At 42.3% G+C, this 18,642-nt stretch overlaps 1 protein-coding gene across 1 annotated transcript; it reads right to left on the bottom strand.

Annotated features, from left to right (window-relative positions):
- Positions 1-203: 203 nt before the first annotated feature.
- On the bottom strand, positions 204-18,081 carry LOC127624507 (zinc finger protein 665-like). Its single transcript, XM_052099289.1, has 5 exons — positions 17,755-18,081; positions 12,928-14,089; positions 6,857-7,045; positions 6,406-6,778; positions 204-2,391 (listed from the first exon to the last, which is right to left on the bottom strand). The coding sequence occupies exons 2-5, from the start codon at positions 13,711-13,713 to the stop codon at positions 1,391-1,393; spliced, it is 2,349 nt and encodes a 782-aa protein (XP_051955249.1). The 5' UTR covers positions 13,714-14,089; positions 17,755-18,081; the 3' UTR covers positions 204-1,390.
- Positions 18,082-18,642: the final 561 nt, after the last annotated feature.

Raw genomic sequence — 18,642 nt, forward strand, 5'->3', positions numbered from 1 at the left:
CGATTCTGTCTGCCAATTTCACATTGGCCTCATCTCAAGTTCAGAGATGCGCGAGAGAGACCCCTAGTGTTGCTTCTTCGACACAACGTCTCGTTCCCTGATGGAGGGATGTCCCTAGACGTTCAAAATACAATCCCCACATCTCATCAAGTCAAGTCATTTTTATTTGAATAGCGCGCAACACACACCATTTCAAAGCAGCTTTACAGAAGATCAGGCATTAACAGAAGATAAAACTGAGTCATCATTGTGTATTTTGATAAAAATGAAATACATTGGACATCATTTAAGTGCTTGTGCCATGTACAAATTGCAGTGTAGCTGTCGGAATGTGACATTGTCTTATTTACCTCCATGTGGGGAATATACTCGCTCAAATTTTACAATGAGTAGGGGTGGGTGATATGACCAAAATCTTATATCATGATCATCAAGAAAAATGGTCCTATGTATTAAATAACCATATTTGAATGTCTATTTTTTGGTCAAATACTTAGTTCCTCTTGTATACTGTAATTGTCTCTTTATTTGACGCTTGACAATAGTCAAAAAAAGAAAAGAAAAAACATTAAAAAAAAAAAAATAATAATTCAACACACACTGGAATAGAATGGCTGCCATATATGTAGAGATGCTGATTTCAGAAACATATGGAGGGGTCTCTTAATTCTATCCAAAGCTGTACTATTTTCATATAATACTGATATTATGATTTGTCAATAATTTTCCTATTTAGCTAGTGTGGGAACTTTTACCTTTGTGTGTTTCTGTCTGATGGCATACACAAGCCCTCATGAAGGTGACATGGTCTGATTTGTGACATGTGCCGAGTCTTTCCTGTGTATTAACAGAGTAAAACGAAGGAAAAAGCATTCCTAAAAACTGGAACATGCGATCATCCTCAATAGTGCACTCGCTCTAATGTTTACTGACAATGATTTCTGACAGAATCTCGTTGGACAGCAGATAAGCAGGAAATAATGTTTGTTAAAGATTCTTGAGCTTTGAAAAGATGCTATATAAATAAAACTTGTGTTTTTAGCATACAGTATAGCGCTGGTGGAAATGGAGCTGTCATGGAATTGATGGCAACTAATGGGACCGAACCCAAACTGGAGAGAACATCAACGGACACCTCCATCTCTGGTCAGGTATGCAACAAAAATTCAACCAATTACATCAGATTGTTTATGTAACATTAACTGATAAACATCTCAAAAGACAAATGCTGAATGTCTTATTGACATCCAATTAGAAATGCCTTACAGACGTATTGCAGACGACCAAACAACCTAAAAAACATGTCTTCCAGATATAAGCAAGACATCTGGGTAATGTACTCTACATGTGCTATATGGGTCTTTAAGTTCATCTGAATTTCCAACAATTTTCAAGATCTTGTTGGACCTGAAGATGATTTTTGTTCACTGATACTACCTGGGCAATACTTTTTTACATGTCTATGTAGATTACTTGCTGCTCTGAAACTTTTCCCACATGAAGAGCAGTGATATGGTTCCTCTCCAGTATGAATTCTCTCATGTATTTTCAAATTGTCTGACTGAGTGAAACTCTTTCCACAGTGTGAACACTTGTATGGTTTTTCTCCAGTATGAATTCTCTCGTGTTGTTTTAGGTTTTGTGACCCATTGAAACTCTTTCCACAGTGTGAGCACATGTAAGGTTTTTCTCTAGTATGAATTCTCTCGTGTGTTTTCAAACTGTATGACTGAGTGAAACTCTTTCCACACTGTAAGCACTTGTAAGGTTTTTCTCCCGTATGAATTCTCTCGTGTTTTTTCAGGTGTTCGGACTGAGTGAAACTCTTTCCACAGCATGAACACTTGAAAGGTTTTTCTCCAGTATGAATTCTTTGGTGCTGTTTCAAGTTGCCGGCTGTCGTAAAGATCTTCCCACATTCAAAGCACATATGATCCCCAACACCAGAATGCGATTTCTGGTGCTCTTTAAAATAGTTCAGGTGTGCAAAACCTTTTCCACAGAAACAACACTTGTAAGGCTTCTCATTTGTGTGAGTTTTCAAATGTTTTTTTAGGGCTGAATCCAAAACAAATGTTTTACCACACTGATCACATTCAAATGGTCTTTCTCCAGAGTGATAGCGGAGATGATCCTTGAAATAGTATACACTTGCAAAACTCTTTCCACACTGATGGCACGTGTAAGGCTTCTCTCCAGTATGAATTCTCATATGTGTATTAAGCTTGCATTTATATATGAAACTCTTTCCACACTGAGAGCAGGTGAAAGTATTTTTGGCTGCTCTTCTTTGAGGCTTTTCTTGTGAGAAATTCTTGTTAGTTTTTGAGCCACTCAGAGATTTTTCTCCAGTTGTGAAATCATGAAGATTCTCCTCCACTTCATTCAGCTCTACAATGAACACAGTAAATTAACAAATCAATTAAAATGGGACATATTTAAATAATCAAATTGACACCTAATTTAATGGCAGAAAACAACAGATTTTCAGTATTTATTTGTGATTTGTGCTGCGCAAAATGTATATTTATACCATCAATTCTGGCTGACAGGTGCATTTCATGATTATAAAAAATGTATATTAAATGTGAGCAAGAGTCACAAAAAGAAAGTCATACATGTTTGGAACAAATGAGGGTGAGTACTAGGGGTGTAAATCAAAAGTTGTATCATGTTGTATCCTAGTTTACAACACTCTCAATTCAATATCATATATATATATATATATATATATATATATATAGTACAATTCATAAATACTTAATTGTGATTACAACCAAGCAATGCAACTACTCTGAGATGCGGCGTTGAGCCCTTCAAGAAAACAGAGCAAATAGATTAACGTTACGACCTTGGCCTTTTTCCTCGCTGTCTCAAGATGGCAGAGTAATACAGTTGCTGGTTGGCAGGGAGAGTAATTTGTTTAATTGATTTAATTCAGGGTGTGTGTATATACAGCCATGGCCAAAAGAATTGGCAGTGACATCAATTTTGTGTTTTGCAAAGTTTGCTGCTTCTGTATTTGTAGATTATTTTTTCATATGTTTCTATGGTATACTGGAAAACAATGATAAGCATTTCATAAGTTTTAAAGGTTTTTATTGGCAAAAACATTCAATATATGCAAAGAGTGAATATTTACAGTGTTGACCCTTGTTCTTCATAACCTCTGCAATTCACTCTTATGCTGGAGATCAGCTTCTGGGCCAAATCCTGACTGATGGCGATCCATTCTTGCCTTATTACTGCTCTGAGCTTCTGCTTGTCCATTCACCTTTTGAGGATTGACCACAGGTTCTCAATGGGATTAAGATCCTTGGAGTTGTCTGGCCACGGATCCAAAATTTCAATGTAATGATCTCCGAGCCACTTCATTATCACTCTTGCCTTGTGACATGGTGCTCCATCATGCTGGAAAATGCACGGATCATCACCAAATTACAACTGGATCGTTGGGAGAAGTTGCTCTTGCAGGACGTTTTGACACCATTCTTTATTCATGGCAGTGTTTTTGTGCAGGATTGTGAGAGGGCCCACTCCCTTGGATGAAAAGCAACCCCACACATGGATGGTCTCAGGATGCTGCACTGTTGGGATGACACAGGACTCATGGTAGTGTTCACCTTTTCTTCTCCAGACAACTGATTTTCCATATGTCCCAAACAGTCGGAAGGGGGCTTCATCAGAAAAAATTACTTTGCACCAGAGATTTTCAGTCTGTCCTTGATATCTTTCTTGGAGAGAAGTGGCTTCTTTTCTGCCCTTCTTGACACCAGGCCGTTGTCCAAAAGTCTTCACCTCACTGTGCGTGCAGATGCACTCACACCCAAATGCTGCCTATATTGAGCTCTGCAATTGTGGTGACACGATTCCGTAGCTGACTCCTCAGGAGCCGATTCCTCAGGTGCCGGTCCTGGTGCTTGCTGGACACTCTGGGACATCCTGAAGCCTTCATCACTGCAGTTGAACCTCTCTCCTTGAAGTTCTTGATGATCCGGTAAATGGTTATTTCAGGTGCAATATTCTTTGCAGCAATTTCTTTGCATGTGAGGCCATTTTGATGCAAAGCGATGATGGCTGCACGTCATTCTTTAGAGGTAACTATTGTGAACAAGAACACAATGATTGGAAGCACTTTTATAGCAATCAGTCTGCTCTTATCATCCAATCAGAATGATAGAGTGATTTCACCTGACTAGTACTTGTTCACACTTTCCCAGGTGCTGCTGATATGACCATTAGTGAAATGATGTTAGCTGGTCATTTTGTGCCAGGGCCAAAAAACTGTGAAATTTGGGTATTTGTGATAAAGTAAATTTTTTTGGGCTAATGAAGCTTTTTGTAATTATTTAAAATGCATCTGATCACTCTGCACAATAATCTAGAAACGATGTGAATCAACACCACAACAACCGAAGCAGCAAACTTTGTGAAACACAAAATGTATATTTTATGTCATAAAATGTATAACACTGCCAATACTTTGGCCATGGCTGTAAGTTAAATGTTTTGCTCAATTGCTCTGCTCACTCTTTGGGGTAGGATCACCTCTCTAAAGGAGTCACAGGTCCAACTCTCTATTCTATACTCACTTGCAACAACCAGCTCCAAACAGTTGAAGTTAGAAGTTTACATACACTTAGATTGAAGTAATTAAAACTCATTTTTTAACCACTCCACAGATTTCATATTAGCAATATCGATAAGGACATCTACTCTGTGCATGACATGAGTAATTTTTCCAACAATTGTTTACAGACCGATTGTTTCACTTTTAATTGACTATAGCACAATTCCAGTGGGTCAGAAGTTTACATACACAAGTTAACTGTGCCTTTAAACAGCTTGGAAAATTCCATCAAATGATGTCAAGCATTTAGACAAGTAGCTTCTGATAGTCTAATTGGAGTCAATTTGAGGTGTACCTGTGGATGTATTTTAAGGCCTCCCTTCAAACTCAGTGCCTCTTTGCTTGAAATCATGGGGAAATCAAAAGAAATCAGCAAAGACCTCAAGATCCTTGGGAGCCATGCCTGAAGGTGCCACGTTCATCTGTACAAACAGTAGTACACAAGTATAAACACCATGTGACCATGCAACCATCATACCGTTCAGGGAGGAGACTCATTCTGTCTCCTAGAGATGAATGTAGTTTAGTGCGGAAAGTGCAAATCAATCCCAGAACTACAGTAAAGGACCTTGTGAAGATGCTGGAGGAAACAGGTAGACGAGTATCTATATCCACAGTAAAACGAGTCCTATATTGACATAACCTGAAAGGCTCAGCAAGGAAGAAGCCGCTGCTCCAAAACCACCATAAAAAATCCAGACTACAGTTTGCATGTGCACATGAGGACAAAGATCTTACTTTTGGAGAAATGTCCTCTAGTCTGATGAAACAAAAATGGAACTGTTTGGCCATAATGAGCATCGTCATGTTTGGAGGAAAAAGGGTGAGGCTTGCAAGCCGAAGAACACCATCCCAACCGTGAAGCATGGGGGTGCAGCATCATGTTGTGGGGGTGCTTTGCTGCAGGAGGGACTGGTGCACTTCACAAAATAGATGCAACACGAGGAAGGAAAATTATGTGGAGATATTGAAGAAATATCTCAAGACATCAGCCAGAAAGTTAAAGCTCGGTCACAAATGGGTCTTCCAAATGGATAATGACCCCAAGCATACCTCCAAAGTTGAGGCAAAATGGCGTAAGGACAACAATGTCAAGGTATCACAAAGTCCTGACCTCAATCTGATGGAAAATTTGAGGGCAGAACTGAAAAAGCATGTGTGAGCAAGGAGGCCTACAAACATAACTAAGTTACATCAGTTCTGTTTGGAGGAACGGGACAAAATTCCAGCAACATATTGTGAGAAGCTGGTGGAAGGCAACCCAAAATGTTTATCCCATGTTAAACAATTTAAAGGCAATGCTACCAAATACTAACAAAGTGTCTGTAAATTCTGACCCACTGGGAATGAGATGAAAAAAATAAAAGCTGAAATAAATAATTCTCTCTACTATTATTCTGACATTTCACATTCTTAAAATAAATTAGTGATCCTAACTGACCAAAGACAGGGAATGTTTTGTACCATTAAATGTCAGGAATTGTTAAAAACTGAGTTTAAATGTATTTGGCTAAGGTGTATGTAAATTTCTGACTTCAACTGTCTGATGTTTGTTTTGTTTAAGCCCCTAGAAGTTTCCGTTGCTTTGATTACATTTACAATAAAGCTATTTTTCTAACTGCATTTGTTGTTTTATTCAGCTCTATGTTGCGGTCGGGAACGAGCTGGCCGTAACACTACATAGGCAAGTAGATTGAAGAGTTACAGCTTGTCGAATTTTAGTGTGACTTTTGAGTGAGAGTGGTTGACATAAAATGTAAATCAAAGAAACATACCTGAAGGAATAAAATCATCTTCATCTCTCTGTTGTTCCTCTGTTGTGTTTTCTTCTTTTATCTCCTCCTGCTTCACTTCAATCTTCACTGGTGTCTGCAGCATCTGCTGTTCTCCAGCGTTACAGACAGAAGTCAGAGACTCTGTGGAGGTTTGATCACCCTGATTACTGTCACACACACTCTCCTGAGCATCAGTAGAACAGAGTAAAGTGAGCTGTGAGTCCTGTGTGTCTCTGGATCTCTGTTCAGAGAGTTTGTCCAGCAGCTGCTGTGGTGTGGACTGATCTCTGCCGCTCCACACTGAATCCTGACATTCTGTGGAGGTCCCATCAGTCACACACACTGAAGATTGACAGGAAACCTTTTCCAGCTCCTGACAAACACAACACAATCACATCTGTACCGTTCATCATCACAGAGTCACAGTCAAATCACATCATTTGACACTTACAATCTCAACTTTAACTCGCTCAAAACAGGTGCAGGATGAATACAGTTCTCTCTCCATCAGTTTTGTCTTCAGTGACGTCACCTCTTTCTTCAGCTGAGAGATTTCTGTGATGAAATCATCAATATCCAGCATGGACAGATCAGTTCCTACTGATTTACAGCAGATCACATCCACCTGCTCTCTCATGATGAACATCTGAACACAAAAACATCCTCATTATAATGGACTGACATTCATCACACTCAAAAACATTATTCAGTTATTACACACAAGGACAAATCTGTTAAACAAAATAAGTAATTTTGAGATTATATAAATATAAATGTGTGCTTTGTTTGATTTTCCTGAAATATTATCAGATATTAGCCCACAGCAAGCTTTATTCAACATATAATGGCCTTCATTGAAATAATTTACAACTGGTCGCTGGATTTAACGAGCTCATTTATCAGTAATTTAACAGGATATTCTGATATTCAGATTTCTGCTTGTTTCTCCTTAAATTGAATATTTGTAAGCGTCCGTCACAAAACCGCCACATATACGGCACTAATAATATTATTTTACAATAATTAAAACTCCAGAAAAACAACATGGACAGAAAACTACAAATTAACACAAATATAAATCTCACAAATGATGTAAAAGACATTAAACACGTACTGAAACGAGCACTTTCAGATATTCTTCTTCTCGCTGTTTTAAGGCGGTTCGCAAATCCATTGTTGCATTACCGCCACCTATCGCCCATTTGGACCATCGACACTATTTACAGATAAAATACCTACAACACCCTAATTACATTCACCTAATCGCCTAACCCCTTCAGGGCTGCAGCTTCACCTTATATTCAATAAAATATTTCATCACCATGCATCTTTAATTACTTCCTATTTGTGGATTTAACTAAGCTGTTCTCCCTTTCTGCTTAACTCTTATATTACACTTTCTTTCCACTCTATATTTCCTCCACTGAACAATCACTTTATTGTCACACAACCATAAACACAAGTGAGCAGTCATGACAGTGATGAGACATATACCACTTTACAATAACATCAGATTACACAACACAATAATAATATACAATGTACAGTATACAATACACACAATATAGAATACACAGTATACAATAAAAATAGCATATATAAAAAATACAGTATGTTGTATTGTGCTGTATTGACATTCAGGCTGTCGGTTGATAGTCAGTTGCCAGTATTGTTAAAGAGAGAATATAATTTCTGGCAGTCTAGTGTGAGATAATAAGATTAATAAAGTGCAGTGCTGATGTTTAATGATCGTGGGAGGTCAAGAGTTCAAAAGTCTGCTTGCTTGAGGGAAGAAGCTGTCATGGAGTCGGCTGGGGCGGGTCCTGATGCTGCGATACCGCCTGCCTGATGGTAGCAGTGAGAACAGCCCATGACTCGGGTGGCTGGAGGCTCTGATGATCCTCCAAGCTTTTTTCACACACCGCCTGATATATATGTCCTGGAGGGAGGAAAGCTCACCTACGATGATATTTCTGGCAGTTTGCACCACCCTTTGCAGGGCTTTGCGGTTGGGGGCGGTGCTATTGCCATACCAGGCAGTGATGCTCTCTTCAGTGCTGGTGAAGAACCGTGTGAGGATTCAGTGGTTCATTCAAAACTTCCTCAGCCGTCTCAGGAAGAAGTGGCGCTGGTGAGCCTTCTTCACAATGGCCTCAGTATGGACGGACCTTGTGAGTTCCTCTGTAATGTGGACACCGAGGAACTTGTAGCTGCTGACTCTCTCCACCGGTGCTCCATTAATGGCGATGGGGCTGTGTTCTCCGTCTTTCCTCCTGAAGTCCACCACTAGCTCCTTCGTCTTACTGACCGTTGAGGGAGAGGTTGTGCTCCTGACACCAGTATTTCAGAGTGTGCATATCCTCTCTGTAGGCTCATTCATCATTGTCAGTGATCAGACCTAACACCTTCGTATCATCAGCAAACTTAATGATGGCATTGGAGCTATGTGATTCCACACAGTCATGTGTGTACAGGGAATACAGGAGTGGTGCTGAGAACATTTCCCAGTCTGCGTGATCAAAACAGGCTTGTAGCACAGAATATGATTGGTCCGACCAGCACTGGATTGTTCTGAGGTCGGATGCTTCCTGTTTCAGTTTCTGCCTGTAAGCAATGGAAGAGTGGTCCAATTTGCCAAATTGTGGGTGGAGGAGGGATTTGTAGCCATCCCGGAAGGGAGAGTAGCAATGGTTCAAAACCTGGTCACCTCGTGTGTTGCAACTGATGTGTTGAAATCATTTTGGTGCAATTGATTTGAAATTGGCTTTTTTTAAAGTGTCATAATGAACATTGCCGTGGTTTCCTGCTCACTTATACTCCCATACAGTTCCTTGAGTGCCCGGTCTGTGTTGGCTTGTGGCGGGATGTACACAGCTGTGACAATGACCACTGTGAAATCCCTCGGTAGCCAGAATGGCCGACACTGAAGCATGAGAAATTCCAGATCAAGAGAGCAGAAGGATTTGATAGAACGTACATTCCTCTGATCACACCAAGATTTGTTGTTCATAAAACATACAGCACCTCTGCTTTTACCTGACATTTCTTTCACTCTGTCTCCTTCTGCATGGAGAACACTACGGGTTCGATGGCAAAGGTACCTGGGGGTGGGGCCTTGCGGCGGGGGGAGCAGGCAATGGCATCTCGAGGAGCTTTGCTTCGACACGAGGCGGCTGCGCTGAGGGGAACCTCAAAGCACTTACTTCCCTCTGCGTACCCGGCCTAGGGCGGCGGGTTCACGACGGTGGAGGAGGGCCTCTTGAACTGTCCTCGAGACTCGTCACAACTGGCTGGCCGTGGTTGTAGGTGTGGCGCGGCTGGGCGCACGAAGGCGGGGGGAGCGTATTCGTGGGGCCCTGCCTGCGAGTGCTCTGTGTCTGGTGGCCGTGACAACAGCAGCCGTAAACACCAATTATGTGACCCACTGCAGCTGCAGTCCCACCCCAAAGATTCATCTGACCCAGATAGACTTTTTGTGCTTGAGCTGGTTAACATGTTGTTTACTGGAGACAGTAAACCATAGGCATATCCAGAATATACACTACAGCTAACTTCCTTAAAGTTGCAATATGTAAAAACTGCCCTTTTTTTGCCAGTGTATAAATGGCTTGTAACATAACTTTAAAAAATAAGCCCTTCCCAGACTTCCTAGGTTGCCTATTAAAGCTTGTAAACTGATTTTCATGCGACGTCTCATGCGGTAACTTTTGCCGGGAAAATCCAAAGGATGTGAAATTTATGCACGCTCCCGAGAGCCTTGCCTCAGACATTAATAACATCTCTACCACTATTCAACAGTGACAACAAACGTCACCCGAATTGAGTCAATACGCCACCTCAAGGACTTGGAGCAAAACTGGGAATTGGACATTCCAAATTGGGGGAGAAAATCCCCTCCCAAAAAAACATTAACACATGAAATGAATGATATACAATGTTCAAGATAATGCAAAAAGACCCATTCATTAGTGTAATGTAACTTGGTTATACAGAAAATATATACAATCTATTATTATTGTAAAACAATAGTCATCATCCACCAAATTTAGCTAACAGCTATTGATAAAGCTGGCTAACTCGCGAACACCAACATGTGCTATCGTATAAATGCAGTCAATGTATCATGCAACCAACAACTATGAACTACAGAAAGGCAAAAGGGACATAATGGTGCTTTTTAAACCAGATTTTAAAATACATAGCATGTCATTTCTGATCTTTGAGCATCTGAGACAAAAGTGAGTAGGATATTTTATTTTTAGTTTCAGTAATATTTAAATATGAATTGTATAAATGACACCTCACAGATATAACATTTTAAACTTTTATTATAGTGTTTTATATTTCTATATTTCATCAAAGGTACCTTACGTATCCACAGCAATCTGGGAAACGTTTCCCACACTGATGGCACTTGTAAGGTCTTTCTCCAGTGTGAATTCTCATGTGTACATTGATCAGGGGCCATATTCACAAAACATCTTAAGACTAAAAGTAGCTCCTAACTTGCCGATTTAGGAGAAAGTCTTAAAAATAATGGGCATGTCAGTCCTAATTTTAGGACTCATAAATGTTTGCCCTAAGAGTATTTCACAAAGCGTTTTAGCGCTAAAACCAGCTCCTAAATCTGTGAAAAGTTAGGGGTAGTCAAGAGGACTCCCAAGTCACTAAGACCAAATCACAAACAATCCTAAAATGGCTGTTGCCGGCAATTCACCTGGGAACGTAAATATTATATAAACATTTCACGATAATGTGCTTTTAAAAAGGTTTCGCCTTAATCGCGAGGGTATTATGGGTGTAGTAGAGTTGTCAGGGATGCAGTCACTTCACCAACATATAAAGTTGGGCAAGAAGTAACTGCTGTTCTTGCGTCCAATTTGGTTTTCTTTTATGTTTGCACATCTTACTATCAGCCATGATTATTCTAGTCTGTTAATTATAAACTGCTTATATGCATACCCACTCATTGTTTATGAGATGCAGACATGTAAGAGGCTGACAATTAGCTGAACATCATCTTTCTCCTCTGCTCTTCTCCCTGTACACTAACAGTTGCACTTCCAGTCACCAGTCCATCAAGCTTCTGAAGTTTGTGGATGACACCTCCCTCATCGGACTCATCTCTGATGGGGACGAGTCCGCCTACAGGTGGGAGGTTGACCACCTGGTGACCTGGTGCAACCAAAACAACCTTGAGCTCAACGCTCTAAAGACAGTGGAGATGGTTGTGGACTTCAGGAAGAACTCAGCCTCACCTGCCCCCATCACCCTCTGCGACTGGAGTCTTTCCGCTTCCTGGGAACTATCATCTCCCAGGACCTCAAGTGGGAGCTGAACATCAGCGCCCTCATCAAGAAAGCACAACAGAGGATGTACTTCCTGCGGCAGCTGAGGAAATTCAACCTGCCAAAGTCAATGATGGTGCACTTCTACACAGCCACCATCGAGTCCATCCTCACATCCTCCATCACGATCTGGTACGCTGCTACTACTGCCAAGGACAAGGGCAGACTGCAGCGTGTCATCCGGTCTGCAGAGAAGGTGATTGGCTGCAATCTGCCACCGCTCCAGGACCTGTACGACTCCAGGACCCTGAAGTTTGCTGGAAAGATTGTGGCTGATCTCTCCCACCCTGGCCACAATCTCTTTGAGACACTCCCCTCTGGCAGAAGGCTGAGGTCCATCAGGACAAAAACCTCACGCCACAAGAACAGTTTCTTCCCATCCGCCACTTGCCTTATCAACAAGGCCCGGTACCCACCCTGACACTCTCCAGTCCACCTCTGGCTCTACATGCCACTGTACTACTCTGCTCTCTTTTATTTTATTCTTACTTTTAATTGATACTGTGTGGACATATTTATATTTATATTGCTTATATTTTCATTCTTGTTTCATATATTTAGAGATTGTGTGAACGCACCTACAACACCAAAACAAATTCCTTGTATGCGTAAAAAAAAACGTACTTGGCAATAAAGCTTTTTCTGATTCATATACTTTTAATTAGTGACACTTAGCCTACATTTTAAAATCTTTATTTGAATATGGCAACATGATACCTCGTTCTTCAGTATTTCTGATTAAATCAATGACAGAGACCCATCCCCTATCAGCCAATCACTGTGGGCATAGTTAGTAAGGTTGTTGACATCATCCATAGCAACGAGGTCAACCCCGCCCTTTCTCTTAGCATACGATTTTTCCCCATTCCTTAGTAAAAGTTGGTCTCAGCAGCTTTGTGAAGAGGTTTTAGAGGAAATTCTTACCCAAGAACTTTTACTGCTTTTTAGGTGAACTCTTATGGTAAGATAAAATGTTTTGTGAATACGGCCCCTGACTTAAAAATAATCTAAATTGCAAACATCTCAAAGACATCTGCTGCTATTGTCTTATTGACATCAAAGTAGAAATGCCTTACAGATGTATTGAAGATGAACAAACTACCTAAAAAATATGTCCTGTACGTGTGCTATAAAAGGTCTTTTGGTTCATCTGAATTTCCAATTATTTAAAAGATCTTGTTGGATCTAAAGTTGATTTTTGCTCACTGTGACTACCTGGGCAATACTTTTTTACATGTTTCCATAGACCACTTGATGCTCTGAAACTTTTCCCACATGACGAGCAGTGGTATGGTTCCTCTCCAGTATGGATTCTCTCATGTGTTTTCAAGCTGTATAACCAAGTGAAACTCTTTCCACAGTGTGAACACTTGTAAGGTTTTTCTCCAGTGTGGATTCTCTCGTGTTTTTTCAGGTGTTCTGACTGAGTAAAACTTTTTCCACAGTGTGAACACTTGTATGGTTTTTCTCCAGTATGAATTCTCTCGTGTTGTTTTAGGTTTGGTGACCCATTGAAACTCTTTCCACAGTGTGAACACTTGTAAGGTTTTTCTCTAGTATGAATTCTCTGGTGTGTTTTCAAGCTGTATGACTGAGTGAAACTCTTTCCACAGTGTGAGCAAATGTATGGTTTTTCTCCAGTATGAATTCTCTTGTGAGTTTTCAGGCTTTCTGACTGAGTGAAACTCTTTCCGCAGCGTGAACACTTGAAAGGTTTTTCTCTAGTATGAATTCTCTCGTGTATTTTCAAGTTGTATGACAGAGTGAAACTCTTCCCACACTGTGAGCACTTGTAAGGGTTTAGTCCAGTATGGATTCTCTCATGTATTTTCAGGTTTCCTGACTGAGTGAATCTCTTTCCACAGCATGAACACTTGAAAGGTTTCTCTCCAGTATGAATTCTTTGGTGCTGTTTCAAGTTGCCGGCTGTCGTAAAGCTCTTCCCACATTCAAAGCACATATGAGCCCCCTCACCAGAATGCGATTTCTGGTGCTCTTTAAAATAGTTCAGGTGTGCGAAACTCTCTCCACAAAAACAACACTTGTAAGGCTTCTCATTTGTGTGAGTTTTCAAATGTTTTTTAGGGCTGAATCCAAAACAAATGTTTTACCACACTGATCACATTCAAATGGTCTTTCTCCAGAGTGATAGCGGAGATGATCCTTGAAATAGTATATACTTGCAAAACTCTTTCCACACTGAGAGCAGGTGAAAGTGTTTTTGGCTGCTCTTCTTTGAGGCTTTTCTGGTGAGAAATTCTTGTTAGTTTTTGAGCCACTCAGAGATTTTTCTCCAGTTGTGAAATCATGAAGTTTCTCCTCCACTTCATTCAGCTCTAAAATGAACACAGTAAATTATAAAATAAATTAAAAAGGAAAAAAATATAAATCATCAAATTGATACATAATTTAAATGGCAGGACACAACAGATGTTTAGTATTTGTTAGTGATTTTTGCCGTGCAAAATGTATATTTATACCATCAATTCTGGCTGACAGTTGCATTTCATGACTATAAAAATTTATATTGAATGTGAGCCACAGTCACAGAAAGAAAGTCATACATGTTTGGAACAATGAGGGTGAGTACTAGGGGTGTAAATCAAAAGTTGTATCGTATTATATCCTATGTTACGACACTCTCGATTCAATATCATAGAACACCATCCAATCCATGAAGCATGGGGGTGGCAGTATCATGTTGTGGGGATGCTTTGCTGGAGGAAGGACTGGTGCACTTAGAAAAATAAATGGCATCATGAGGAAGGGAAATTATGTGGATATTCTGAAGCAACATCTCAATATATCAGCCAGAAAGTTTAAAGCTCAGTCGAAAATGGGTCTTCCAACTGGAAAATGACCCCAAGCATGCCTCCAAAGTTGAGGCAAAATGGCTTAAGGACAACAAAGTCAAGGTATTGGAGTGGCCATCATAAAGCCCTGACCTCAATCGGATAGAATATTTGAGGGCAGAATTGAAAAAGCATGTTCGAGCAAGGAGGTCTACAAACCTGACTCTGTTACACCAGTTCTGTCTGGAGGAATGGGCCAAAATTCCAGCAACTTATTGTGAGAAGCTCGTTGAAGGATACCCAAAACGTTTGACCCAAGTTGAACAATTTAAAGGCAATGCTGCCAAATACTAACAAAGTGACCTTCACAGACACTGTCCTCCCTGACCTTGCACAGTGTCTGTGCAAGTAGGCTCACTGGGGGGAACGCATATTTGCGCTGCCCCCGGGCCAGTGTTATGCCAACACCTCTGTCCCGAGGGGGGCTCCCGTCAGGGAATACCAGAGCGGGCAGTGGGAGGACTCCTGGGAAGCGAACAGGTCTACCTGTGCTGTGCCAAATCGACTCCAAATCAGCTGGACCACCTGGGGGTGGAGTCTCCACTCTCCGTTGAGCATTGCCTGCTGTGACAGCATGTCCACTGTGGCGTTGAGGTTGCCCGGGATATGAAGGGTTTAGTCCAGTATGGATTCTCTCATGTATTTTCAGGTTTCCTGACAGCTGCTGCTGACTCCAGAGGAGGAGATGGCGGGCAAGTTGTGACATGCAACAAGAGTGTACGCCGCCGTGGCGATTTTTATATGCTACAGCCGCTGTGTTGTTGGACCGGACATGCTTTCCATGGATCAACGGCAATAGCCTCTGCAAGGTGAGTAGTACAGCCAGCAACTCTAGGCAGTTGATGTGCCAACCCAGTCGCAGTCCTGACCAAGAAACGGCTACTGCGTACTCGTTGCACATGCTGCCCCAGCCCAGTTTGGAGGCATCTGTGGTGAGCACGACACGTCTGGACACCTGCTGTAGGGGAACTCCTGCCCGTATAAACGCAAGGTCTGTCCAATTGCGGAATATGTGGCGGCAGAGCGGCGTGATAACTATGCGTTATGTGCCGAGGTGCCATGCCAATCTCAAAACTCGAGTCTGAAGCCAGTGCTGAAGCGGTCTCATATGCATCAATCCAAGCGGAGTGACTGCCGCTGAGGAAGCCATATGCCCCAGGAGCCTCTGAAAGTGTTTCAGTGGAACCGCTGTCCTCTGCCTGAATGACTTCAGGCACTACGCACGCTCACTTGTGAGGCGCGCTATCATTGAGACCGAGTCTTAACTCCATGCCGAGAAAAGAGATGCTCTGAACCGGGGAGAGCTTGCTCTTTTCCCAGTTGACCCGAAGCCCTAGACTGCTGAGGTGCCTGAGCACCAAATCCCAAATCCACAGCAACTCTCGAGAGCGTGCTAGAATCAGCCAGTCGTCGAGGTAGTTGAGTATGTGGATGCCCACTTCCCTTATCGGGGCAAGAGCTGCCTCTGCGACTTTCGTGAAGATGTGAGGGGACAGGGACAGGCCTTGACCTTGTACTGATATGCCTGGCCATCGAAAGCAAACCGTAGGAAGGGTCTGTGTCGTGGAAGAACCAAGACGTGAAAATACACATCCTTCAGGTGATTTTCACTTGCAATTGCACGTCAAAATGCGTTTCTGCGTCAGCATCTTGAACGGGAGTCTGTGTAAGGCCCGGTTCAGAACTCGCAGTTCCAAGATTGGTCGCAACTCACCACCTTTCTTTGGCACGATGAAGTCAGGGCTGTAGAACCCTTTCCCCATCTCAGCTGGAGGGACAGGCTCTATCGTACCCTTGAAAAGAAGGCAAGCGATCTCAGCACGCAGCGTGGTGTCGTTCTCGCCCTGCACCAAAGTGAAGCGGATGCCGCTGAACCGGGGCAGGCGCCTGGCGAACTGAATGACTTAGCTGAGTCGGATGGTCCTGGCCAGCCAACGCGACGGGTTGGAAAGAGTTAGACACACGTCCACACTCCGGGCGAGGGGCACTAAGGGGACGATCACGTCTAACGTACCTTAAGGTGGGGCCTTGCGTCGGTGGGGAGCAGGTGACGCCATGTCGGGGGGCGTTGCCTCGTCCCAAGGCTGCACTGAGGGAAACCTCGAAGCACTTACCTTGCTCTGCATACCCGTCTTAGGTCGGATTAGTGACTGAGGAGGAGGACCTCTTGGGTCAGCCTCAAGACTAGTCACAAAAGACTGGCCCAAGGTATGGCGTGTACTGGGTAACGGGAGGTTACGGGAATTACCCGGCATGACCTAACCCATTGAACTCCCCAAATCGTCTCCAGCGCCAGCCGGGATGGCCTCATAACTGTGGGTAGAAGGCGCAGCACGGGGGGGCGGCTAGATTGGCTTTCCCCCGGAAAAGAATAGCCATGACCACAACGTTCGCAATGAGAACATGAACCATCCACAAACGCTGCCTCAATGTACTTGCTGCCCAGACAGGCAGCACCCGTGGCCATCGGAGACGGAGAGAAAACGACCGCATCCAGGAATCACACAAAGACGGAAAGGGATCTTTATAAAGATGTGTCTTTAAAAAGAAGTTCAACGTCAATGTGTGTGCTCTAATAGAGAAAATATACTCTTGAGCAGGAATATACACTCTTTTAGCATTGTCGAAGTACACAGGGGTCAAATCCTGGAGAGAAAGCCGCTGGAAATGCGCCATATATCCAACAGCATACGCTTCTTAAGAGGTGAATGGGACAGCAGTAGTATTCAGCTCGTTTATAGTACCTATAGCTTGTCTCCAACGAAATAATCTGAATGGAGTGGCCATTCCAGCTCCTTTTATACCCGTATGTCCGGGGGAGTGGTATGCAAATTCCACTCGCCAATTCACATTGGCCTTTTCTCAAAGAATGGGAGGTGTTCGGGGCTCTCAAGAGCGACCCCTAGTGTCACTACATTGACACCATGTCGAGTGAGTGACAGAAGGGGAACAATTTTTCTAATTGCATTTGGTGTTTTAATCAGCTATATGTTGCGGTCGGGAACGAGCTGGCCATAACACGACATAGGCAAGTAGATTGAAGAGTTACAGCTTGTCGAATTTTAGTGTGAATTTTGAGTGATAAAATTCTTGTAACAGATTCTATTAAGAGAGTCGATTGACATAAAATGTAGATCAAAGAAACATACCTGAAGGAATAAAATCATGATTATCTTCATCTCTCTGTTGTTGCTCTGCTGTGTTTTCTTCTTTTATCTCCTCCTGCTTCACTTCAATCTTCTTTCTCATCTTCATCAGGATCCTGCAGTCCAGCAGCTTCACTGAACACATCTTCACTGATGTCTGCAGCATCTGCTGTTCATCATCATCATCATCTTCTCTCTGTTGTTCCTCTGTTGTGATTTCTTCTTTTATCTCCTCCTGCTTCACTTCAATCTTCACTGGTGTCTGCAGCATCTGCTGTTCTCCAGCGTTACAGACAGAACTCAGAGACTCTGTGGAGGTTTGATCACCCTGATTACTGTCACACACACTCTCCTGAGCATCAGTAGAACAGAGTAAAGTGAGCTGTGAGTCCTTTGTGTCTCTGGATCTCTGTTCAGAGAGTTTGTCCAGCAGCTGCTGTGGTGTGGACTGATCTCTGCCGCTCCACACTGAATCCTGACACTCTGTGGAGGTCCCATCAGTCACACACACTGAAGATTGACAGGAAACCTTTTCCAGCTCCTGACAAACACAACACAATCACATCTGTACTGTTCATCATCACAGAGTCACAGTCAAATCACATCATCTGAAACTTACAATCTCAACTTTAACTCGCTCAAAACAGGTGCAGGATGAATACAGTTCTCTCTCCTTCAGTTTTGTCTTCAGTGACGTCACCTCTTTCTTCAGCTGAGAGATTTCTGTGATGAAATCATCAATATCCAGCATGGACAGATCAGTTCCTACTGATTTACAGCAGATCACATCCACCTGCTCTCTCATGATGAACAGCTGAACATAAAACATCCTCATTATAATGGACTGACATTCATCACACTCAAAAACATTATTCAGTTATTACACACGAG

Source organism: Xyrauchen texanus, chromosome 31 (genome assembly GCF_025860055.1).
Source record: "Xyrauchen texanus isolate HMW12.3.18 chromosome 31, RBS_HiC_50CHRs, whole genome shotgun sequence".
NCBI classification, from domain to species: domain Eukaryota; kingdom Metazoa; phylum Chordata; class Actinopteri; order Cypriniformes; family Catostomidae; genus Xyrauchen; species Xyrauchen texanus.